This window comes from Saccopteryx bilineata, chromosome 4, assembly GCF_036850765.1.
Source record: "Saccopteryx bilineata isolate mSacBil1 chromosome 4, mSacBil1_pri_phased_curated, whole genome shotgun sequence".
NCBI lineage: Eukaryota > Metazoa > Chordata > Mammalia > Chiroptera > Emballonuridae > Saccopteryx > Saccopteryx bilineata.
The window spans coordinates 160378738-160403225 of NC_089493.1; the positions used below are offsets into that span (position 1 = coordinate 160378738).

A 24488-nucleotide genomic window follows, 5' to 3' on the forward strand; every position below is an offset into this window, starting at 1 on the left:
CAATGTAGGAAAACTGGACAAGTTAACAACTTAGAGACCTCACTGGAGTGCTCTCTGGACAGTCACAGGTGCGCAAGGCCCCTGCTGTTCCAGGGCTGACAACAGGACCTGTCCTGGGGGGTTACCACAGGGACAAAATGAAATTATGCCCTTAAGGGACTCAACATAGTGCCTGGCACACAGTAAAGTAACAGATCTCTAACAAGAAGTGAAGAACATGTACTCTAGCCCCAGTAAAGATCTTGGGGAAAAAAAAATTAAGTCTTAATAAATACTTAAGGAGAAAGTTGGAAATACCATCTTTCAGATTTGAGTTAGAAGTAGCCACTTTTTCACTGAAGAGGTTGGTTGTGTGATGGCGTGGACACCTGACTAGAGGTCTTGGGCGCAGCATGGGAAGGAAGAACGATCCTTTACGTTCACCCATGACAAGCAGTGTGCTGCGTGTCTCCTCCCAGTAAGGTCTGCTGTAGAAGAGGGCATGTTTCGTTCCAAAGAGAAGCAGTCTCCTGTGCATTTTAGGCAATTTTAGATGAAGACAAAAGTATATTTTGAAGCAAATGGTGTCTGTGTTTTGCCAAGTTTAGGTAAGAAGAATTTAGCTACTCTGGTCCAGCTGAGGCCTTTCTAAATAATCCACATCCCAGAGCACCCACAGCCAAGGGAAGGCATGGGCAGTTGGCAGCACATCTTGGGGATCTTGGTGGTGGCACCTTGCCCTTGGAAAGCTCCTGGTACCATGGACCCTGTCCTGTGAGAACAAGTCCAAACAACCCTAGAAGAGGTCTGGAGGCTTCTGCAGCTCCATCTGGCAAGTGACCTAGGGGCACTGTGCCCAGCTGTGAGCTGGAGAGATGGGCAGGAGGGATGGGCAGCAAGACAGAGCTGGGCACTGAGTCTGAAGATCTGGCCTCTGGTACCAGACTGCCACTTGCCACCGCTTTGTGTGTCTGCATCGTCATCCATGAAATGGGGACAACACTCTTGCCCTTGTCACAGGATGAACAGAGAAACTTTATGGGAACTTCCTCTAACAGCCATTAGGGCCTGAAGATGCCCCCCACCCACCACTGCAGTAGCTACTATGATGCGTCCTGCGGATGGGCTGTCCACCCAAGGCCCCCATCGATGGAGAGAGAAGCTGACTCAGGACTCAAGGGCACAATAACTTGCAACACACCAAACAACAGTTTAACATTTTACTAAATCAATTCACACAAATTCCAAATTGCAAATATAATTAAGGGCTGTTCTGCCTTTTAAATCTTTCATTTCCAAACCTGTCATTAAGACAAAAAGTAAACAAAAATTAAGTCTGCGGCATATTCATGATTTTTCTTCTTGAAGGAAAAGGATATTATAGTAAAAAGAACGCCATTGGGTGTACAGTAAAGCACCACGACACACAGTACAAACGGGCTTCCTGGATGCTGCACCCGCAGGGGACACTGCTCGCCCCTCTGCTCTGCGTCAGGCAGGATTTCATTAAAATAAAACAATAAAATCTAGGTTACCCTAAAGTCAGACACAGTCTGGAACACAGTGCTTAACAACAGTAATGCCAACTATCAGTGCTAACGTAAAAACATTTTAGAAGGTCAAAAACAATTAAACTGGAAACCAAAACCTTATCTTTCCTAGATGAGCAAAACTGAAAATGAAAGGGTTCCTGCCTCCCAGTAGAAGTGAGGGAATTTTTTCTTTTTTCAAATTGGAGGCAGGGCAGGGGGCATGGTGAGGGCTGGTTCTGCGGGTCTTCAGCCTAGTTGGCGTCCAGCTTGGCCATTTCCTGCACGTAGATGCCTATACTCTCACTGTCAAAAAGCACAAAATACACTGTTTTGATGGAAGAGGACATTGTTGACACGAAGTAGCTGGAGATGGCTTTCAGGATCAGCTGAGCTGCCGTCTGCTTTGGAAAACCGTTCCTGCAAGACACACGAAAAGGCCTCAGCCACCAGGGAAGCCACAGTGGTCATGCGATGGCCCCTGTCCACCAGCCACCGCTCTCTGGGAGGCTCTCAAGGCCACGCGCACCACAGTTTGCCTCGTGTTGGGTCCTGTGGTTGCTAGTATGCAGGCATGAGAAAGCCCAGTGTCCACCAGACAAGGGAGAACAAGTGGGCAGAGAACTATGACCTGCAGAAGGGTCTCTGTGCTTAGAGAAACAATGCATGGCAGATGTCTTCCAAATGACGACGAGCCAGTGCAGAGGATACTGTTCTATGGAAGGCGGTGTGCATTAAGAGCAAGGCAGCATGAGCTCCCATGTTTCTTTTCCCAGCACCACTTGACTAGCCTGGGGCCTAGGACACAGCCCAGGCCCTCAGAGGCTCCCTGTGGATCTCGGCCCCAGGAGACGGCTGGAGGCTGGAGCTTCTCCAGGAAGCTCTTGCCTCTGTCCACACTAGTACACAGGTCACGCCCTTCACATGCCCTTCAAGCTGCAGGAACCTACTCCCAGCACAGAGCAGGGCCAGGGCATCAGGGAGTTGTGGGTGCAGGGGAACAACTCCAGGCCGAGTGGGCTCTTCATCTCAAGGGATAGCATCCAAGTCTACAAGCCAGACTGGTGTGAATGCAAATGCATTTTCATTTAAAGTAAATGTCATGTGACAATATGGGGGGTACGGCCTCAGAACTTAAGCAAGAATCTGAAATCAGGGCTCCTCATTTCATTAGAGTCCAAGGCTGTCCCTGGTCAACACTGCAAATGCAGGACCTAGGTGACTCAGGGGGACAATGGAAGTAACGTAGCAACTTGCCTAGTCTGTTAGAAATAACGGGGACTTTGGAGCCACTGGTCCTAGATTCAAACACCTTACCCTAGATTGCATTTAAGGATATGCAAGCTGAGAATCTGGGGCCGGTTTTCATGAGGATTTCTTTATCAGCAGATATACAGCCTTCAGTCGCTCTAAGCCTGTGTGTGGATCTGTTGGTACTAAGTGCTGAACCAACTTGCCAGTTTCGGCTGGACTCTCCGTTAGCTTGGGTACCTGTCACCAGGTGAGAGGTTTCTTAGAACACTCCTGGCCATGTTGAGTGCTGGGAGTTCTCATCACATTAGCTGCTTCCCTTAGTCACACCCATTCTACTGTCAGTGCTCAGAGCACCTCAGATGCACAGGAGAAAACCTGTCACTTGCTTTTGATCAAACAGTGCTTCACCCAGCTCGACAATTAGACCCATAATAACTTCTGGAATGCTTTAGAAGTGAGGCTTATTCTTAGAACACAGGGGTGTTATTCAGCCATGTTTCCAGCCTGTACAGGGGAGCCTGTGGGTGACAGAGGGGTGCAACCCAGAGCCCGAGTTCCTTCACACACAGCTGGCTCCTCCTCAGGCAAAAGGCACACCTGCAGGGCCACCAGCACACACACCAGCCCACCGGTGAGGACAGGTAGAACAGCACAGATTCCTCCAGAGGAGACCCTGGGACTGTCTGCCACCAGAGTGGGAGCAACCAACAGGTGAGCCGGGATGGAGGGTGGCGGTGACAGGGAGAAGGGCTTTGCTGGAGTGAGGTGGCCCCCATGTGGCAGGTCGTTCCCTTTGTGCCCTTCCCCACTCTGGGCTTGGCCAGCTCCGTGCGGAGGAAGCTGTTTCCCCCACACCTGGCACAGGTGCCTTGACTGCTCTCACAGGAGGGGCGCATGGGGTGTAAGGGCTGCCTTCCCACACCAGCCCCACTCCTGAGAGGTCCAGGCGGGAAAGCTTTTGGGAAGTGGTCTGTGCAGGCACAAGGTCACAGTGTCATTGGAATAAGGGCCGATTTTTAGTGTGTCACAAAGAACGTTTATTTTTCTGCTTTACCTATAGCTGCTGCCCAAGGGCTGGTCAGGTGACAATGACCCCATTGGTTTCACCCTGGTGAGAAAAGTCTGAGGGGGAGGCAGCCGGTGCCAGAGGGCAGGGTGGGGAGCCTCCAGCGGGTACGGTGCTCGCAGGGAGCCCAGCACAGCAAGCAGCCTGCACTGGGGCCCTGGGAGCTCCGGGGGCTTCTGGACCAGGTGTAGCAGTCTGTGCCCGTGACCCAGCCGGGTGGGGCGGGGAAGAGTTGTTCTCTACACTGGAAGCCCCAGATCATGCTCTACCAGCCCCGAGCCCCCTCGTGAGGGGGCCCTCCTGCCCTCCGCCCACCCCTGCACAGCTGGGCTGGTGGTGGGCCTGTGGAACCCCCTGGGGGAGCAGCCTGTCCCCTCTGGTGTTGCAAAATGGGGCATGGCCCTAGCCCTTTGGCCCTTGCTGACAAGGCCTTCCTGGGGCACCAAACACATGCCAGTCACCCCACCTGTGCCCAGCACTCTCTGCCCAGACTGGCTCCCACAGCTTTCCAATCCTCTGCCAGGGCCCTTGAGAAGGGCTGTGTGACTCTCAGCAAGGGTATGTCCTTTTCTGTCCTCTACATCAAGTTTCAACATGAGCCTGTGTGAGGGCTGAGGGCCCGTGGAAAGGTAGGAGTTGCTCTTTGCAGGCAGTGGGACTCAGCAGGTGTGGGGACCAGCTTCTGGGAGCCACTGTTCTTCGTGGAGTCCGTGTGAACTCTAGCATCTGAACTCGCAGGGTGAGTCCAAAGGTGAAGAGCCTGCGAGTGGGGAGGCAGGGGCCCATGGGCGGAGCGCCGTGTGCCCACACCTGATGCTCCACTGTGGACCCGGTGAGCCTGTCTGGCCGGTGGCTGTGGATGAGCAGGAATCTGATCTGTCTCCAGGAAACTGTCTTGCTGATGAGCCCATCGCTCTGGGCTCGACAGCCACAGCCTAAAGAAGAAAGCCAGCCACGGAGGTGACCACACTGGGCCACCAGGCTGCCGAGAAGGAACGGAGGTAATGGCTTTCCTCCTATTTCCTGGTAGCCCAGGGAGAGTGGCAGATGGATGTACTTGCAGATGCTCTCACAAGACTGCTTTACACAGAGCCCTGTGCCTTCCCCGGGGCGCACGCAGAGGCCTGCAGCCACGTGGGATGTGCGTCTGGGTCCCGTCTGGTGCAGCGGGGTCAGTAATCAGAGCACCCGTGACCTGGTGCGGCTGTGAGGACCAAACAAGATGGTGCACTGAGTCCTCCATCAGTAGCGTTATCTGTAAGCTGGGGGTCTGCAAGGTCTTTGTGAAGGTCTCACAGTGGAGAGCTGCCTCCCCACCCCAGACCCCGTGATGCTTGCTGTCATCGTTCTTACCCTGTGCTAGCCATGTGGCATCTGGCCCCTAGAGAGCTGCTGTCTGGATGTACAATGCCCAGTCCTTTCGGAAGGCTGTCGGCCATGGCTGCTGGCTCAGGTGGGCTCCCGGAGAGCGGCTTGCCTGTGGCGCCTCCCTTACCACTCCGCATGGCAGCAGGTTGGGTTCCCTTGTTGGCTGCACAGGCACAGGCCCTCTGGATGCCATCCTCCCCCACCGCAGGCCTCCTGCCTCTGTGACAGTCACTGTGTCCTATGCCGCACTGAGTCTGCCTTGAGACCAGACGCCACCTCCTCTGAAACAGCAGAGTGAGTGGAAACAAGGGCTGACTCTCAGGGTCCAGTTCGGGCTGGAATCTGACTTGGACAGGGGCATTAACCTAAGCATTAGTGTCCTCTACCAGAATGAGGGGCTCGGAGGTGCACAGGGTGTGGCCACAGTGCCAGTCATGTGGACGCTGCTGCCCGAGGCAGCGCCCTCGGATTCCTACTCGGCCTGGCCCAGCCAGCTCTGATTACGGTAGGTCTTAGGTTACTCTGCGGCCCAGCGCTTCACACGCTGCACAGACTTTATCCTAGACTTTGACCTTTTTTTCTTGGCCTTGTCTTGAGCAGATTGAGGGGGCAGGTGTCTGAGCTTCCCCTGAAGTCCCTCTAGTTCTGTCTGGGGCAACCTTTCCTAAACTGGTGGTGCAAGGGGACCCCCCAGGCTGTTTCTGCTGCCCTCCTGAGCCTGCTCAGGGATGACTAGGGACTGGACACTTTGGTTGCATGTCCCACCATCTCGTCTGGATGGCAGAAATCTGGGTTCACAGGGCCACTCTGCAGAAGAGACCTCTCCTTGTGTGGGCATCACCTCACATCCCGGCTCCTGGTGAGCTGGCCCTGCAGGCCTGGGCAGTGCAGGTGCAGGAGGCCCAGGCCCAGAGCTGTGCTGAGCGGGCCAATCAGGGACCTGTGGGGAGAGGTTGTGCCCTGGGGGTGGGGCAAGGCCAGATGGGAGAGAGACTGGGAACTTGCCACTGAGGGCTAGATAGGAGTAAATGTGGATTTTATTTTTTTTAATTATTATTTTTGGGGGGAGTAAATGTGGATTTTAGATGGAGCCTGGTTTTCTTGCTGGGCCAGTCCACCTGTCCAGTTGTCCTGGCTGTCTGGGAGAGGGGTAGGACTGCGTATTTTGGAAGCTTCGGTGATATGGGGAAAATGTCACTGTGTGGACACTCCTGCTAGGATTAGGTTTCCCTCACACTGTGACCCTGGGCCTCTCCATTTTTCCCATGCTCTGTCTGGCTTCGAGTAATTGCCCATCGGAAGTCCGAGTCAGGGGCCGCTCCATCCAGAGGTCAGCACCAGGCCACCAGGTCTTGAGCTGAGAGTGGGGGGCTACAAAGGGAAGAAGCCTAAATCTAGAAGGGGATGATGTTGGGCCCCTGTCCCCCAAGGCTAGAGGGGCCGAGATAGCACAACCCCAAAAAAGGCCTCTCACCTTCTCTCACTCCAGGGCTCCCATGTTTTGGGTTAATAAGTAATCCTCTTTCATCCAGTTGGCTTCTGTCCTTCATATTTCTCTTCTAAGGCTCATGCCTAGGGGGCAAGAAGGCTGGTGGCTGTGCTGGGCAGGTCAAGGAACTCCATGTGGTGGTTCCAAGGTTCTCTACAACCCACTCACACAGAGTGTGCGAGCCTCCAGCAGGAGGTGAGTCTGTTGATCAGCGGGGACAGGGAGCAGGGGTTCCATGTACTTAATACTATGAGCACTGAAACCAAGGGCCACCAATCAAGTCCTAGCCCTACCAGGTGCAGGCTGTGTGACCGCAGGTGAATGATTTAACCCCTCTAAGCTTCCTCTTCATTGGCTCAGAGTGGAATTAATAGCAGTGTGCACGCCGTGGGCAGTGTGAGAGACTGCAGATAAGGAGTCAGCACAGTGCCTGGGGCTCAGTGAATACCATAAATGGTAGCCTGAAAAAGACAAGCTGGCCTGCCTTTTAAGCTCGTAAACCTAAGGAGCGGTTAATCAAAGCCCAACTGGCTCTTCCCTACAGACTGCCCTCGGAGTGGGGTCGCTCCCTAATGTCAAACAGAGCTGAAGGGGTGGGGGGATCCATAAATACTGTGACCAGAAGGCCCAAGGACAGGATGTCCAGATGCCAGAGGTGGCTTCCCGAGGCCAGTGCTACCCTCCCAGGTCTCATTTATACCCAGGAGGCTTTGGGGCTGGGCTGGAGGAAAGGCACGCAGGGTCATTCTCCTGTGCCTGAGACACTGGGCCTCAGCTGAGAAAGTGAGCCCACTTTACAAATGTGTTTGCATTTATAGTGTTTTAATTCCAACATGACTCTTATGCCAGAGACACTGGATGCCACAAACAAGCTGTTTTATTTCCCCTCCTAAAACCCACTGTGATTTACTGGCCAGCTCTGGTGTAATCCCATTCTTCCTCATGAAAGAGCAGCAGCTGTTTACACGGCGCTGTGGGCAAGGTCTGCCTGGCAGATGTGCGGCCATGCACATGTGCTGACCCAGGAATTCTGCCCTCTTAAAAGCTTTCAATTGATTATTTCTTAAAACTCTTTACTCCATGAAAAATGTAAATTGTTTGTAATACAGATGTTCTTTTATGAGAATTACCTTTATGCTTCAATTAGAAGTTTCCCAATAGCCATATGAAAGAGCGTGAAATTATTACCTCTAATAACGGCTCCTATTGCTTCTCTCTTCGGAAACACCTTTCATCAGTGTAGATCAAAGTGTCTCTGAAGCACTAATTAACTGAACCTCAGAACTGCCTGTAAAGAAGGGCAGTCCCATAGCCTTGCTGATAAGGCAGACCAGGGGCAGAGAGGGTGATTCATTTACCAAAGGTCACACAGCAGTGCAGTGTCAAAAAACAGCTCTTCTGTGGAAAGTTGGAGAGGCTGGCTATTTATGCTCTGATAAAAAAGCATTTTGTTTTAAAAAAAAAAGAAGCCTGAATTGACTCGGGCTGACGCTGGTGCTTGTGGAGCCCAAGCTGCCCCCATAGAGCCCTGACCTCTGTGGGTCCTGAAAGGGGCAGGTGGCAGAGACCCAGGCAAGCTCACAATCTGGATGGGAAGGCCAGGTGCAGCCCCTGTTGATATGGAGTCCTGGACTGTGGCCCCTCTTGGGCCCAAAATGCTGACAGCCGCAGCTCTGAAGGCCAGTTTCCCTTTGCTCACAGCATGCAATCCAGACTGAGAGCCCTCCAGAAGCCTATGACTTAGACCCTTCACAGGGAGGACCCTGGTGAGGTGGCCTGGTCCCACCAGGCCCTCATGTCCTCATCAGAGCCTCAGGGCCTCTCCCTTATTTCCAGAGCAGGCCGAGGGTGCTGTGTGAGGGATCTGGGCTCTGAGTGGGGCTTTAATTTAAGTGCCGTCACTCAGCTGGTCGGTGGCCGAGCCAGGACTCAATCCCAGGCCTGACCACACACTAGAGCTCAGTGCTGCTCTGGTAGGCAGGGACCTGGTGACTGGTGGCTGGAATCTGGGGTGTGCCACTTGGGGGTGGGGTGGCTGTAGCCCAGCCGGCCCCATCAGCTGACCGAGGACGACACTTTTCCAGCGCTGGCTCTCTGGGCTGTCTGAGGGGCAGCTGCAAACCCACCTGGGGATGATGAAAGCTGGGAGTGGTGTAGGCCCAACCCCGGTTCACACTCACACTCCTGCCCACTCAGGCTAGCGGGTCTCATGGCCTTGTTAGCAGGGCAGAGAGACAGAGGAAGAGCAAGCACGTCTGGGGAGGTGAAGGACGCTGGGGAGACAAAGGTGAGAGGCAGGGGCTCTGCCCACAGAATGCTGTGGTATAGGGACAGAACTGTAAGGTAGCCATAGATTGGTTCATGGGGGGGTGGTGCTCCTTTATTAACACCCCTGCCCCATACCTCCTCTGTCCTCCAGGGTTCGTGCTCTGAGCCATCATCTCCGATGGTCCCAGTACACTCAGAGGTTATCATATGTGATGACACCTGATGTCCCAACAGAGGTTCTATATTGTTCTCAGGCTCCCTGTCTCACTACATCTCTTCAACTGTCCCTTCTTCTGGCCTAGCTTATGGCAAGTGTTTGAAAGCAGCCTCAGGTGACCTTGTACACAGAGCTCCACAGTTATGGGTTCAATATGCCAAGAAATACACCTGTGAATGCTATGGTAACAAGCCGGGGCCCTCACCTGCCACTGCCAATGGATGGAAACGCGATGGATTTCAGCTTCTTATCATCTGCCAGGGCCAAGCAGTTCTTCACTGTCTTTTCCAGAAGTTCCTCACACTTGTCTGCACCCCAGACTGGACTGTTACAGTGGATCACAAACTTGGCGGGCAGGCCATGTCCTGCACTGACAGCAGCTGGAGGGGATGAGACAACAACAGTGAGTTTTGTCCCTCTGCAAAGCACACAGCACTAGATGCCAAACACAGACCCACTGTCCAGCTACAGTGCACCTTCCTGGGCCTTCGGTGGCCTGTGCTGCCCACCGAGCCTGGATTCCAATTTAAACTCGGGCTGGAAACTACTCATCAGTTAGTCTTTTCATTCTGGGAGGCCAAGCAAAGCCCCAGCCTTGGAAAGTTGGCATCGCCATGAGGAATTTTAGCCAAGCCACCCTTCCTCTACCCTCCCAGAAAGCACAGCCATAACCATCTAACTTGACTCAATGTGTCAGAAGGTTTGCAGCCTCATGTTAATTGCCTTTTGGAATCTCTGAACCCCTTTCCTCAAGTGCATTCAAGTGCATATAATTACAATGTAGCTATAAATCTCCCAGACACAGTTCAAGACAAACTTGTTAGGAAAGCAGCCCAACTAGCATGTCTGCTGCCCCTTCCTTTCTGTTTCTAGGATGGAACTGTTCTCCTCCAAGAAGGGCCTTCCTCCAGCTGCACCTTTCCACAGCGACCCGCTCTCTGCCTCTGGCCCTGGTCAGATCAAAGACCCTGGCCCTGGCTCTGCTATCCATCAGAAATGGAAACAAGTGTTTCCCAGAGCACATGTTAGGATTCCCATCCCCAAAGATGTGATGCAAACAAGGTGGTTCTCGGGCCGAAGACTTGGTGAGTGCCGCCTGCCAGGCTTCCACACAGGAGCACATGAATGTCCCAACAGCACTGTGACAGAAAGACTCCCAAGCTTTTTGGTTTGAGTGTGTCCTAAACCCATTTTGTGAGGAACGCCAGTCAGTACTGTCCAAGGGGTGTTACGGTTATGTTACCAGTAGCTACTGAAAAATAGTGATTTGTGGCATCTCACAGTGCAGGAGAAACAGCTTTGAACCAAGAGTCACAGGTCTGTGTCTTTAGCGATGCTTACTGACTGGTTCGAGCAGCCTGGGCTGAAGTGTTGGCCCAAAGAAACCTAAGACTAGGGGTTTAATTCATTGGTCTGTCCATGCATATCACTGCTAAATAAACTATGCATGGAAAAAGACTGTAAAACATGTTAACAGTGATTATCTTCGGGCAGTGGATCAGGGTTATATTTTATAACCTTTATATTTTAAAACCGTTTCTAAAGTAAATCTTATAATCAAGAGCCAAGTGTGTTTTCGCTGTTAAAACAAACCAGTATATCCTTAACCATGCTAAATCTGATGGGTTTGCTGAGTCTGGTGCATGGCAGCACCAGGGCCACCAGCAGGCTCAAACTGGAGTCCCACAGGGAAGGGCCCTGGGCTGGTTCAGGGGAATGCCGGCAAGGGGCTGAGAAGGACTGGGAGCCCCTGGCCAGGGATGCGGAGTGTGTCCTTTCTTGTTCCAGGTGGAACTGGCTGGAGGAGTTTGAGAACTGTGTCCCCACGCAATGCCATGTCCCTTGTATGCAAAGCAACAGGCAGAGCAGAGAGCATGACACGCTCTTATTCCCACCAGCCCCAGAGCTAGCTCAGGCTGGCAGGTCATGTGTAGTCACTGGGCACAAGGGGTTAGTACGGAGGGATCCTCTGAGGAAGGGCTTGTGTCGACATCATATGCTAATCATTCATGCCCGTATTTCATTAAGATTCATTTTCAAAACAATGGGCATTGGGGACCATCTAGTAAGAAGGGAAATGGCAGCCCCAGCATCACACAGCTGTGGGCTGAGCCGGCCTCAGCTACTGTCCGGACTCCTAGGCCCTCAGGAGGCCTCTGCCCTCCCAAAATTCCAAAGCCCAGGCCAGCAGCAGTGCTCTGCCTGTCGTCCTTAGCACTGTCCTCCCGCATCGGAGTCCCCGGCTCAGGAAAGGTGTGATTGGCAAGTGAGAACCGTGTATTTACATTTTCCCATTAAAAACACAGATGGCTGAATAAAAAGGATTAATTTGCATCTCTCACCAGCAGTTTTGCGGATGGCTCCATATCACTATCTCTAATTCTCAGATCTTAAATTTGCCAAACTTGGCTTCTATAATTCCTCAAAATTTAAGGTCTAGACATCAAACATTTAGAAACTATTTTAATAAAGAAAAAAATTGGAAAGGCAATTTTCACAACCCATATAGCTCTCCTGACAATTTGCATGTGACAAAAGTCTAAGCTGTGGTCCTGGCTGATTAGCTCAGTCAGAGCATTATCCTGAAACATCAAGGTTGAGGGTTTAATCCCTGGTCAGGGCACATACAGGAAGCAACCAATGAATGCATGACTAAATGAAACAACAAATGAATACTTCCCTCTCTCCCCCTCCTCTGTCTACAATAAATCAAAATCTAAGTTGTAAACCCAACAGGCTTTCCCCTGCCTCCATTCCAAAGATGCATTTGCACTACCACATCTGAATTCCATGTTGTCCCATAAGATGGTTTCCCTAATTCTGTGTGCCACACCCACAGGTGCCCCGTGCCTCCTGACCTTACCTCCAGCTACTTCCAAGGGCCCATTCTTTTTCCGGAGCTCCAGAACAGCTTCCACAAACTCCTTGCCACCTTTCTTCTCCAGCGTGTTTCCTAGGCAAGGACAGGGCGAGGTCAGATTGCCATTCTGGTGTCTCAGGGCACACACAGACACTTAGCATGTCAGATGATTACAGACTTTATATGATCTGACCAGCTAAATTTCCTTGTGGCTGCAAAACAGGAGCTAAGCCTTGGCTGAGTCACACGAGTGAGATTTAGAAGGGATTCACCATCGACCAGACCCTCTAGTACTGCAGACCCACGATGAGCCGGAGATGTGAGAGATGGGAGGTAGCTGTTCTTGGGAGCACATGCTATGGGCTTTATACTGGCAGGAGGAACCAGCTGGTGCTGACTTCCAGGCCGATACCTCCCCTGGACTGTCTTCTCTGTTTCTGGGGAGAACCGGCCAATAAGGAGGTTTCAGCAGAAGCATACTGTGCTCCTATCAGGCAGCGCGCTCCCCTCCTGGCAGCGGGCCCAGGAGAAAGCGTTTGGATTTGGCCACCTTTGGACCAGCATTATTACCATGCTCAGTTCCTATTTTGCAGCTTTGACATATGTGAATACAAAAAAAAAAAAAAAAAAAGAAAGAAAGAAATGGCCTCAGACAAAATTCTCTTAATCACACTTAAGATTTAGAATCATTTTAGGTAAAGGAGAACATCAGAAGCAGAGCTTAGAGATGACTTTGTATTATATCACAGCTTGGAAAGCAGGATGACTTCACTGTTCCAGGTCAGACTTTTTTCTTTTAATCCAATGGAGGGAAGAAGTTCTTTTTCTTGTGCATTACGGTACTTGATAATCAATGTCTGCTATGGAAGCCAAGCTCTCAAACAAGATCCCAACACGGGTAAGGTCTGTGGGTTAAATGTCTTGTAAGGGACAGCAACCAAAATGAGAGACAGCCTTTATAGTTTGGCCAGAATGGGGTCTTGGTCTTCCCTAAGCTCTGATTCCTCAATTTTGCACATTTTAAAGTACTTTTCCTCATGAGAGGACAAAATACTCCCCTTAAGATTCACCATTTGTCTTGGAAAAGTCAAGGTGCACCTGGCAAATTCTGGGACGGGACAGTCAGGGTGCATTGGAATGCACCAGCCATATTTTCTCTAGTCTCCCTGTAACAACTAAGGCTGGTTTTCTTAGAGACCCAGCCTCATCTGCATGCTTGTTCTGGAGGATTAACTGACCCCAGGAAGTTTCTAGAAGGAAATCAGACAGCCTGGGCACTGTTACTCATAAGACAGTCCCAGGGCCTAGGGCAGGCACTAACCTATAAGGCACCTGACTATAGGAAGTCTGGGGTGCATGAATGAATGTGACCAGTAGGCCGTTTACCCATAGGAGCCCTCAGCTGTCTAGGAGGCGGCCTTGGGAATCAGAGAGATTAACTTGGGATGGGTGGCATCCAGCATCCCTCTTCATTAGCCCAGACTGCCCTATGCCTTCCCGTCTTGGAAAGCAGTGAAGTAGGTGTTTAAGTGACAGAGGCAGCAACTGCTGAGTATTTCTGACAAAGTTCAGCATCAGAGACAATGACTGAATGGGTTTGAGGAAGCAGGGTCAGGCCTTGTGGAGGCTTTGATGATACAACCCAGGTGAGTGAGGCCTGCCTACAGGTTCGTCTGAAATATCAGTGAAACTGAAAAAATGAATCCACTGGATCCCAAATGCTGCAGCCCAGCGGCACCTGGTTTAGCCTTCCCTCCTCACCCAGACTCCAGCTGAGGACAGGAACAAGCGTGCTCAAGGCAGGACTATTTCAGGGGCTCAGTCTCCATCCTATCTACTCTTTGGGGAGAGCTGGGAAATTTGGTAGGGAAATAAAATCAGTATCATATCACTTAGTACCACCAACTCCTCTCTAAACTACAAAATATTTAAGAAAATGGGCTGATTTACAATTAAAGGTGCTTTATCTTAGGAAGAGTGATTACTTTAAAATTTTTACTTATAATTAAATCTTGCTTTAATTAGAAGTGAAATTTACAAGTTAAAATACACATAGCATTTCCCAAGTTTAAAACTAAACCCTAGATTGCAGGCAGTCCACCCAGTCCAGACTTGACTCCTACACACACATATGTATGCACATGTTCATGTAGACACACGTGTACTTTTTAACAAGAAACAGGCCCATTTCGACTGGATTGTCAACACTCTTGGTGTGAGACTCTTGCTTTTTAGGCTTAACTTCAGGGTTAATCATAAAGCAATTGGCTTATTTGCCCCCAAGCATAAACATGTGTTACTCCCATGAGAACAAGAACATTATTTCATGCTTAGAAAGCAGGCATAAGTATCAGTGTTCAAAACAGCCTAAGCGAAAATTTAGGCTTGGACAAATGTCAGGCTAAGCCTGTGGTCTATTTCACTGTTAGAAAGAACTTTGATGGGTAAGTTAATCACTGGGGCTAAGCATTCCTGCACTCGCATTCCTTCTTCCAGCAGTCTTGGGACTCAGGAATTCACGCCAAATATGAGAAATGGAGCGATTAGGTCCTAGCTCCCTCATTCCCCCTCTCACACCACAGCGGGAGCTGGAACCAATTGAGAACATGGGTGAATCTGGTTGATCATTGCTCTGGCGTTATAAAGGAACTCGGGCTCAGTCCTAGTTTGGACAGGTTCACTGAGTAAAGCACTGAGGCAGGCTTAGGAGACCTGGGTTCTGGTCCTGGTACAGTCTTTCCTCCTCAGCCAGTCAGGCTGCTGGCCCTGCTGAGTTTTTGTCCAGCTGTGACAGTGGCAGTAAGTGATGTGACCTTGGGCCAGTTCTTGGACCCAAATTACTTACGTGTCAATGAGGCTGTCATATGTTTACCCTGTGCATATTAGTGGGTTGAGGACAAGCAGACCAGAGGGAAAAGCATTAGCTTTGTCATTATTCAGGAAGGGCTGGGTTCCTGGGGGGGGGGGGGGGGGGATGGGACACAGCTGACTGCCTGTGACACTCTGAAAGCCTCTAGCTCTACCCCCTAGTATGGCTAATCCTGTTGAACACAGGCCTCCCAGGGCCCAGCAGGTCAGCCAGCTCTCCTCTCCCTGGGCCCAGGTGAGATATTTTTTACTCAGAAAGTGTCACAATTTCCATTTCACCACAAGTCCTAGACGGCAGGATGAACCCAGGCCTTGGTCACTCCTGGCTGAAAGATAAGTCCTTAGCTGTTCATTTTCCTCCAAATAAGTTATTTCCCTCCCACCAAGTTTTCCTTTGGTTAAGAAAGGAACTCTCTCTCTCTTAAGCTGCCTGACCAAGCGCTCTTAAGATTCCTCCAAAACCCTGTCAAAGGGGAGTTTACCTACAGCCTGATTTCATTCTGGCCTGGCAGACTTGTGAATCGTCACTTTCCGCCCAGTTTGTCTCTCCATCCATGTCCGCGATTCACAATGCGCAGGAGAGCCAGGAGCACACTGCACAGTGGCTGGGCAGCCTGTGAACAGCAGGCCTGCCAGGGACACGGAGCGCAGCTGGACAGCCAGGCTGCTACACTGCTGCACCCCCAGTGTCCAGTCTGCCTGTGAAGACCCTGAGAGCCTCATTCTTCAAGATGACTTCCCCTGGCATTATTAGGAATGTCTGCATTCTCTCTGGAAGCTGGTGTTGTAATCTACACTCAGAATGCTCCTCTCGTGACCAACACATCTACTTTAAAAATCACACATGAGAGCAAGACCATCGGTCAGCACCAATCACAAGCCCAGTACAAACCAAGATGCTTTGCTTATTACGTTATTTAACATAATTCTCATTATTACCACTGTTTTTAAGATAGGGACACCAAGGCATCAGGGAGGTAAGGACTTGCCCAGGTCTCATAAGCAGTAAATGGCGCCATCAGGATTCAAGCCCGTTATGCCTAGCTCCAACACTGTGCTCCTCTTGCCATCGCACGGTTGCCTCATTGCATAAGCGCCTCGGCACATTTTTAAAGCAGGGCACCCTCCAGACTACTGCAGCAGCACCGAGTGCTCTCTGGCCCACTCGCCCTCAGCTACTTAGCTCCAGGAGCCAACTGATGAGGCGTGTCAGCTGCTGGGGGAGGAAGGGGCTTTCTGGGTCTAGGAGAGTGTTTCTCAAGAGTGGTCTACAGACACCACATCAGAATGAGGTAATTTTTGTTCCTGGAAGATCTTAGGAGCCCTGAGTGTGGGAGACTGTTCTAAACGTGCCCCAGTGGGCACCTGAGCCACTAAGGCTGTTATCAGGAATGAGGGTGCTTCTGCCACAGCGAGAGATGTGGGGGCGGGGGCACAGAGGCCTGTGCACAGCCATCCCTGTGTGTCTGGTCCACAGAGGGCACAGAAGTGGTCTTGGATGCCACTGGGCCAATCTGGTTGTGTTGCCCTTGCAGCTGAAGTCATGTATGAACCCAGTCTCCATCAAAGTTGTGCCTCGTGATGCAAATGAGGAAATGAGGCTGCTGAACCAGTTTCCAAACCAGCAGAGTGCCCGGTTGTGAGCTGCACAATGCACCTTGCCGACAGCTAGCCGTATTTCTCATGTTCATGACCCGGGGATGGGAGACCTTGGGAAGGTCAGGACAGCTGGAAGTGTGAAATGAATGCAGCCTGCATAGCTGTCAAAGGATCAAGCTGTCTGCGGCGGCCGACCGACCATGCACACACACACTCGGCAGCACCCAGCTAGGCATTACCTACTTCACCACCGGTGTAGAAGTCAGTGTTTGTCGGGTGAACGACAGCATCACTGTCGATCGAGGCAATGTCAGCCTGTACAACTTGCAACTATAACAGGTAAACAAATGTATATCAACTGTGTTGGACCGAGACCCACGCACAGGCACATTCACTAACGCCCCATGGCAGGGCTGGCCTACCTGGTCGATTCCAACATAGAAGCCCAAGGGGCCCAGTCCACGAGGTGTGCGCACATGTGGATGGGGGTGAGGAGGAGGAATATCAAATGTGACATGTTGAAATTAACATTTGAATGACACGTCCCAAAAAAAGAGAAACACACACATGAGATCATTTCAAAGGCTAAAAGAAATAACAAAACAATGAATGTCCCATTTCACTTCTCAAAAACCTGTAAAACTGGCACCCCACTGAAAAGACTACTAAACATGGTGTCTGTTTAAAAAAAAAGTGGATTATCAGGCCAACCAAAACAATAAGTTTCTCCATTTTTTCAGCAGCAGTCAACTTCCCAGGTGTAATATTCTGGTAACATTCATCAGTCCATCTATCTTTAAGACACTGCTTTGAAAACTGAGAAAATAGTAGAGGTATGCACAGAGGATTGCCTTTGATTTTCCCCTTCAAGGAGTAAAAATATTTTTTTAAGCCTACCTCTTATTCTAGGTCATCTTATTTTTATGTACTGTACTTTACATATAATAGGATAGAATCCCTGCTTTTTCTAGCTTGTGGCATCTGATGAAGGCGGTTAAAAAACAAGTTCGAGCAGGGTGCTCATGAGCCTTGGTTCTTGTGGCGCAGCCACTGTGTGCCCGGATGCGCGTGGGCGGCCGGGCTCCTGCACAGCCCCTCTCCCAGGCAGGGAAGCTGCTGCCTTACAAAGGCAACAATGGTGGGAGCCATGGGCACACAGAATGCGCGGAACTCAGCATCAGGGATCAGGCCATCTTGGTGTAGACATGTGCCAGCCTGCTGCCCTGGCGAGGCTCACAGCTAAGACAACAGGGGACCGCTCCTCTGTGCAAAGATGAAGCACAGGGGGGGACACCTGAGGGGCCACTATCGCTGGTTCCGAAGCCTCACTCTGCTGAGAGGGAGACCCCGTGGCTTGGGGGCAGGGCTGTCTTCTGTAGGAACTCCCTGGGAAAGGAATACTGCCCTTCTGTTTACTAGCATCCTCTAGCCAAATAATTCTTCATGACGGCACTCGGTCATATACTGTTTTCAGCTGTAAAACAATGTTGAAGAAGTGACAATAGCTGGTAAATTTGGGGGAAACCAATTTGCTGGTAGATTAGACAGCCCGAGTTTGCACTGTGGCTGCCTCCCTGCCCCGGTGCTCTCTGACTTTGAGTGTCACTTCTAATTAAGGCTTAAATGGAGAAACTATCATTTTGTAGTTACCTGAGATTTTTCCAATCTGAAAAAAAGAAAAAGAAAAAAACAAAACAAAACACATTTTTAAAAAATCCCCCCCAAGTAACCAGCAGTCAGTGTGATCATTATGGAAGAGAATTTAGATGGTAACACATTTACAATCAAGGGGAAGAAGGCAGCCAATTGCACTTAATGAATCACCGTCAGGTCATTTCCATCTGGAATGGCTCCGAGTAAGTGGACATTCAATGTCTACACCCAGACATTCATCTTGGATCTGGGAATTTGGCTTGACCATCTGAAGTTTGAGAAGATGAAGAGCCTAAATTCTGGGTTCCATAACTTTTCATCTGACAGCTGGTGACACCAAACCCCATCCCCAATTACCTAGGTCATCTTTAAGGTCAATGTCAGCATTGGTAGGATTGATTATGGCCTCCACCTCAAAGCCGGCTAAATTACTGATCTCACTGTGAATAAGGTTCAGCTGAAAAGAAAAGCACGAGGTGGGAAATAACAGGACAGCCGGGAATTCAAGAGAAGTGAACCCTGAGACACAGATGAAGGGCAGTGAACACTTCAAGTGCACTGGGCACAAAGGGAATCAGGAGTCACTGGCTAAAATGAATCCATTTCTAACAAAAGACTCAAATGTCACTCAGGATGCTGAAAGGAAGCAAGCTAGCCTGAGGGTCCAGAACCTGCTGGGTGATACTCAGGGCAAAAGAGAGACATGAACCATATTGGCCTGGTGGATCCACCACCCTTTTAAAAGAATCTGTGATCTGGGACCCAAAGAAAAGCAGCTGTCAGGAGCCCGAATCAGAGTGCTCACTGCTGGGTGGGGTGCTGCATGACTGCCCTCTTTGCGCGCTGGGATGGTGCAGAAGTCCCAGCTAGTTTGGTGAACCCCTAGTAGCTCTGCCATTCTCCTTCATGTGGCCATGGGTCTTTAAGGCTGTCTCATTACTGTGACTACTGGTTGGCTCCCCTGACCTGCTCAGGGGTGGCAAGGAGGAGAATGGTCTGTTGCTCAGTAACATCTAATCTGACATGTACACTAGTCATGCAATGCTGAAGGTCTGGAGGAACCCAGGAAGAAAACATCACTCTCCAGGGAGACAATGTGTTTTTTAAATGCTTTTCACCTTGTTGGTGAGGTTACTCTGAGGCTCAATGGGTTGAGCATTTTTCTTGAGTGAGTTTTATGAGTACCCAACCAACTGGCTTTTTCTTTTTTTTTCTTTTTTTTTTTTTTTCTTGTATTTTTCTGAAGCTGGAAACAGGGAGAGACAGTCAGACAGACTTCCACATGCGCCTGACCTGGATCCACCTGGCACGCCCACCAGGGGGCGACGCTCTGCCCACCAGGGGGCGTCGCTCTGTTGCAACCAGAGCCACTCTAGCGCCTGGGGCAGAGGCCAAAGAGCCATCCCAGCGCCCGCGCCATCTTTGCTCCAATGGAGCTTCGGCTGCAGGAGGGGAAGAGAGAGACAGAGAGGAAAGAGAGGGGGAGGGGTGGAAAAGCAGATGGGCGCTTCTCCTGTGTGCCCTGGCCGGGAATCGAACCCAGGACTTCTGCACGCCAGGCCGACGCTCTACCACTGAGCCAACCCGGCAGGGCCCCAACTGGCTTTTTCTAAAGAGTTCCAGAATGTCCCTCTCCCCATTGTTATGTTGCCATAGCAACCCTCAGTATGTGAGTAATCCCAAGTTCTAGACTCAACTGTGAGAGGGGCAAAGGAAATGAAATTAGCTGGCTCAGGACTGGTATCCTATATATACCCTTCCCTTCCTGTTCTTAGGTTTGAGTGCCTGCCTCAAAGCTAGACTGGCTTGCTCTGTCTCTCTCAAGATGCTTCTTCTTAAGTGACAGTTCCTAACAAAGCAGCTGGTGCCCCTGACCACCTGAGATCCAGGCTGCGGTGCTGACAGCAGCTCACAGGGTGAGCGGGGCAGGAGCCCTTTGTCCAGGCTTTCATTCCAAGGATACCTGGCAGGGAGGCTCTTGGCAACTGAGCTTCAAGTTACTGAATTTCTGGGGCTCTTTTGTTGAAAACAAAACCTGACATTCTAGAAGTATTAGAAATAGAAATCCACATTTCTGATTCCCAGATGCAGTCAGTATATTCTCAAAAAAGGGACCAGGTTAGACTGAAAGTCATGATCTTTTATGAGAAAGCTGTTGTGGAAGTAAATTTGGTCACATGGCCAGTAAGGGTTCTGGCTACTCCCTGACACAAGGCAGTGGTCGAAGTTTTAGTTTAGACTCAAAAGATTAGAAAGAAACAAGTTTTCTCCACTTGGACCTTCCGTGGTGTGGTGCCCAGCACTACAGGGTGATTGAGGGACCACCCCAATCTGTGGGGCCCAAGGAAGCCCACTAATGGTAATCTCACACAGCTAAGCTCTTGAGAGCACAGGGCCCTAGCGCCTGTGCAGAGGCACAGGAGACAGACAAGCATCAGGGTCAGAGTGCTAACTGCTGTGATCAGGGAGAAGGTATAAGTGGGCACAGATGGAGTCTCGGGGTAAGGCAGTGAACATTCAGGACTCAGGACAAGGAAAGAGGTTTGATTCCTATATCATGTCAGTATTGCATTTGACTTCAAACAAATTCTGTCTAGAAACTCAAACCAATGTGCAGTCTCCTCGTTAGAAAAGAAAAAACAAGCCCCACTGTGAAAGTGGCAGGAGGCTGCAGGGGGAGGAGAAACAACACTTGCTGTACTTGCAGCGGTGTGCCTGAGCAACAGCTAGGAGATTCCTTTGTTTAAAGACTGTATTCAAATCCTCAAAATACACACTTTTTTCCTAAGTGTATAGATGCTTCTGGATTTGTATCCACCTGCCTCACTGGAAAACCAGAGATCTCCCTAGGCTCCAGCTCAACTTGCCGGGAGGACCCCAGCAGCCTTTGAGCCTACCTGAGGAGAAGCACCCTTTGTTGGGGGAACAGGCTCCCTGGGGAAACTAGAGGCTCATGGCTTTGCTGAAGTGAGGGAGTGGATGCCAACAGAACTCCAGTTCCTTGGAGAATCCCCAGTGCACCCTGACGGGCCTTCCCTCCTGCCCAGAAGCAGCCTGGCTCTTGGAAGCACAGGGTGCTGCATCTCATGGAGCCTGCCTCAGCATGGGGATTCCCAGCTAACCAGGTGCTGGTTCATTCACCCATGCCTGATTTTCCCACTATGCTCTGCTATGCACTAGGCTCAGCAGAGTCCTCAGGGTCAGGCTAAGCCACAACACAGCTTTGCTGCTATTAAATATATACAAATATATATATTTTAAAAATCCTCTTAACTATAAAGTGTGTGCTTGAGGGTGAGGGAGGGTCTGTGTGTGGATGTTTGCTTGGGAGAGGAATAGGGAGGGAAAGGAACAAATTGCATCAGACATTCTGGAAAGACTAAGGAGTAATCAACTTGGGTTGGGCGGGCTGGATCAGTGGGCAGAAGCCAATCATGAAGTGATCATGAACAAATATGGTAGCTCCCCTGGACAGGAGAAGAAAACCCATGAGCATGGAGTATGAATGGGGCATGTGTGCATGTCTGCAAAATATGTGATGTCCAATGGACACACATGAATAGGTCTGGGAGGGGCTGGAGAGCTATCTAGTCCTAAGAGGTCCCAGGGCCCCCTACCACACCCAGGGTCAAATCCAACTGGACCTCTCAGCCAAAAGAGGCAGGTGGCTGTCAGTAGCACAGGACCACAGGGGTACTTGTATGCTGGGAAACCAGATTTCTGCTAAGCTGTGAGAACTGTCAAATTCAATCTGATTTTCTGGGAGGGAAGAGGGTTATTAATGATTTTAGAATTTGAATAAAGAGACTACTTCTTTGTCTCAGCATTGTGAAAGATAGAAAATTGTTTTAAACCATAGCATAGTATAATATCTGTGAAAACTGGTGGCCACTGGAAGGAGTGACCAAAGGGTACTGCCAGTTACAGAGCAGAAGAGGGTCCCACTTGGCTATGGAGTTGAGGGCTTAGCCAAGTGTCCTTCAAGACCCCTTCCACCATGAGACCCAATTATCCTAACCACTGCTGGCTCTGCTGTAGCCACTTCTGATGTTCACAGCATCCAAGTCTTACCTCTAAGTCATTGCATCCACATTAATACCCATTCTCTACTCATGATGTAAACTTGTTAAGAGTATCAGCCCCCTGAAGGCAGTGTGGGGTTGCCTCCTGCCTGATGGCCACACAATGCCTAAGACAGTGCTCAGGTTTCTGTAGGCACACAGAGTTGTAACCGAACACCCAACATCATGGCATAACTCTGAAATGAAATGAACATCCCCCTCTTCCCTGAAAGCAGGATTAATGGAAATGCCAGCTCAGGAACCAGACCTGTCTTAGACCTGAGGCAGCCATAGCCATAATGGCCATCCTGGAAGGGAGGTTGGCACCCACTACTTAGGGACATCAGGAGATGGCCTGCCTTTGATGGGAAGGAGCTGGTGGCTTGGAGCTACTAGATCAGGGGTCAGGAACCTATGGCTCGTGAGCCAGATGTGGCTCTTTTGATGGCTGCATCTGGCTCGCAGACAAATCTTTAATAAAAAAAATAATGTTAAAAATATAAAACATTTTCATGTATTACAATCCATTCATTTCCTACCACTCATGTTCATAGTTGCTGGTGGCTGAAGCCAATCACAGCTGTCCTCTGGGACAACACCAAATTTTTATTGGATAATGCATAATGTACATGGGTCGTTGTATGGCTCTCACGGAATTACATTTTAAAATATGTGGTGTTCATGGCTCTCTCAGCCAAAAAGGTTCCCGACCCCTGTACTAGATGGACATCCAGAAAGAATGCTTTGACATGACCTACTTGTCTATAGGAAATGGTACAATCCTATTTTTTTTTTTACATAATATGGTCAGAAATTCAATTTTAAGAAATTAAAGTATTACTGATTATATGAGTGGTGTGGTTAGTCAAGTCTGTAATTGTCAATTGTTGGTGTCTTTCATTCCCTTACAATGGACAAAGAAGGTAAGGACTGACCGGTCTTATTTCCCTGTGCTAGTCACCTAAAATACAACCTTTTCCTGTCCGAAATCTACCTAAACTAAGGAGGCTGGAAAGGGCAATGTCTTCCATAGAACTGATTCTAAATTCCTCCTGAAGAACCATGTTTTCTCTGTGGCCGACCTAGACCCCACCCTCCTGTCCTTGCCCCTGGGATAAAAGAGCTCCTTCATCTGTACTATGCTGTCTACCTTGCACAGATCCCTGGCCTGAATTTCCCAGAAGCCTCAGATCTAGTGGTGGCAACTGGTATGTTTCCAGCTAGAATATGTCTAAAAAGATAAGGATATATATAGGCACTGCTGGAGGCCCAGGAACTAAGTCACCACTGTTAGTGGCTTTGTCAGTTTCCTAAACTGGCTCAGAACCCAATTGTCAGCCCCAGGGTGGAAAGGGCTAACGGCCCTTTCCTCCTCATTGCTGCTTTAAGAGCTGCTTCTTTCCTTACAGTTTCCCGGCCTCAGGAGGAGGTGTCTGACCTGACGGAGAAAACCCATGGAACACCACCCCTGCCTTCAGTGGCCTACAGTGGTGAGGCCGCCATCTGACAATTAGGGAGGCATGAGGACTCACACCTTCTTCCACTCCCTTCCCAGCTGCTTCAAATAATACTGACCCCACCAGGAAGCCTATATCATTTACTACCACTGACACACAGATTTATAGAAATACACACTGGAAGTCTTTTTTTGGAAAATAAAATAATCAGGCTTATATCTCTCTTAAAATAGGCTATAAATCTCCATTGAACTGCTAAAGAAATTCTTTTAGCTGATTCAGGTTCACAGCACTGTTTAGTTTTTGAAAACAGTTCAATAATGTGTGTGAACACTGGGTAAAAATCAGAGAGTAATAAGGTGATGTCTCCTGAGACTTTAGTATGTGAAATTCCTCATCAACAATTACATCCCAGCCTCCTACACCCGGCAGGCTTCGCCTGTGAGTAGCTTAGCAACCATGCCTTACACAGCCGGGGGGAGCACAGTATCACCTTTCTCCACCCCAGCTGCTTGCAATATTCAAGCCTTGGTTTCACTGTCACAGGTGGAAAAATAAGACTTGTAGGACACGGGATACCATACAGTCATTCTCAAGTGCCCTTTTTGAAACATTCCCTAAAATCCAAGTCAAAATTAATGTCTGTAAATAATGTTTTAAAATGCTATTGTGCAAAATGCTATTGTGCTTTGTATAAAAATTCATGTCAGTTTTGTGACTCTTGCCCCTTTTGTGCTATATGACATGACTTTCACCTGACAGTAATAGTCAATAAAGTGCAAAATTACTGCTTCAAAAGCTCCAAACTATAAACACTCCA

At 49.8% G+C, this 24488-nt stretch overlaps 1 protein-coding gene and 1 long non-coding RNA gene across 12 annotated transcripts in view; one reads left to right on the plus strand and one right to left on the minus strand.

Moving 5' to 3' along the window:
- Positions 1 to 1185: 1185 nt before the first annotated feature.
- The window catches only part of MACROH2A1 (macroH2A.1 histone), a 93022-nt gene continuing 69719 nt past the window's right edge, over positions 1186 to 24488 (minus strand). For 5 of the 10 annotated variants that reach the window (XM_066272521.1, XM_066272515.1, XM_066272516.1 and 2 more), the window contains 4 exons: positions 18508 to 18607; positions 12034 to 12123; positions 9376 to 9550; positions 1186 to 1928 (listed from right to left, as the gene is read on the minus strand). In XM_066272521.1, the coding sequence (XP_066128618.1) occupies positions 1763 to 1928; positions 9376 to 9550; positions 12034 to 12123; positions 18508 to 18607 (531 nt within the window). In that variant the 3' untranslated portion in view covers positions 1186 to 1762. Of the gene's footprint in view, positions 1929 to 9375; positions 9551 to 12033; positions 12124 to 16736; positions 16828 to 18507; positions 18608 to 24488 lie in introns of those variants that run through there. The other 5 variants (XM_066272522.1, XM_066272520.1, XM_066272519.1 and 2 more) reach the window with 2 other exon arrangements.
- LOC136333412 (uncharacterized) lies at positions 9510 to 24384 on the plus strand. 2 transcript variants are annotated; one of them, XR_010731032.1, is made up of 3 exons: positions 9510 to 9573; positions 10044 to 10255; positions 23621 to 24384. It is a non-coding gene; the product is annotated as an uncharacterized lncRNA (long non-coding RNA). The 2 variants fall into 2 exon arrangements; XR_010731031.1 differs by lacking the exon at positions 23621 to 24384 and adding an exon at positions 16434 to 16729.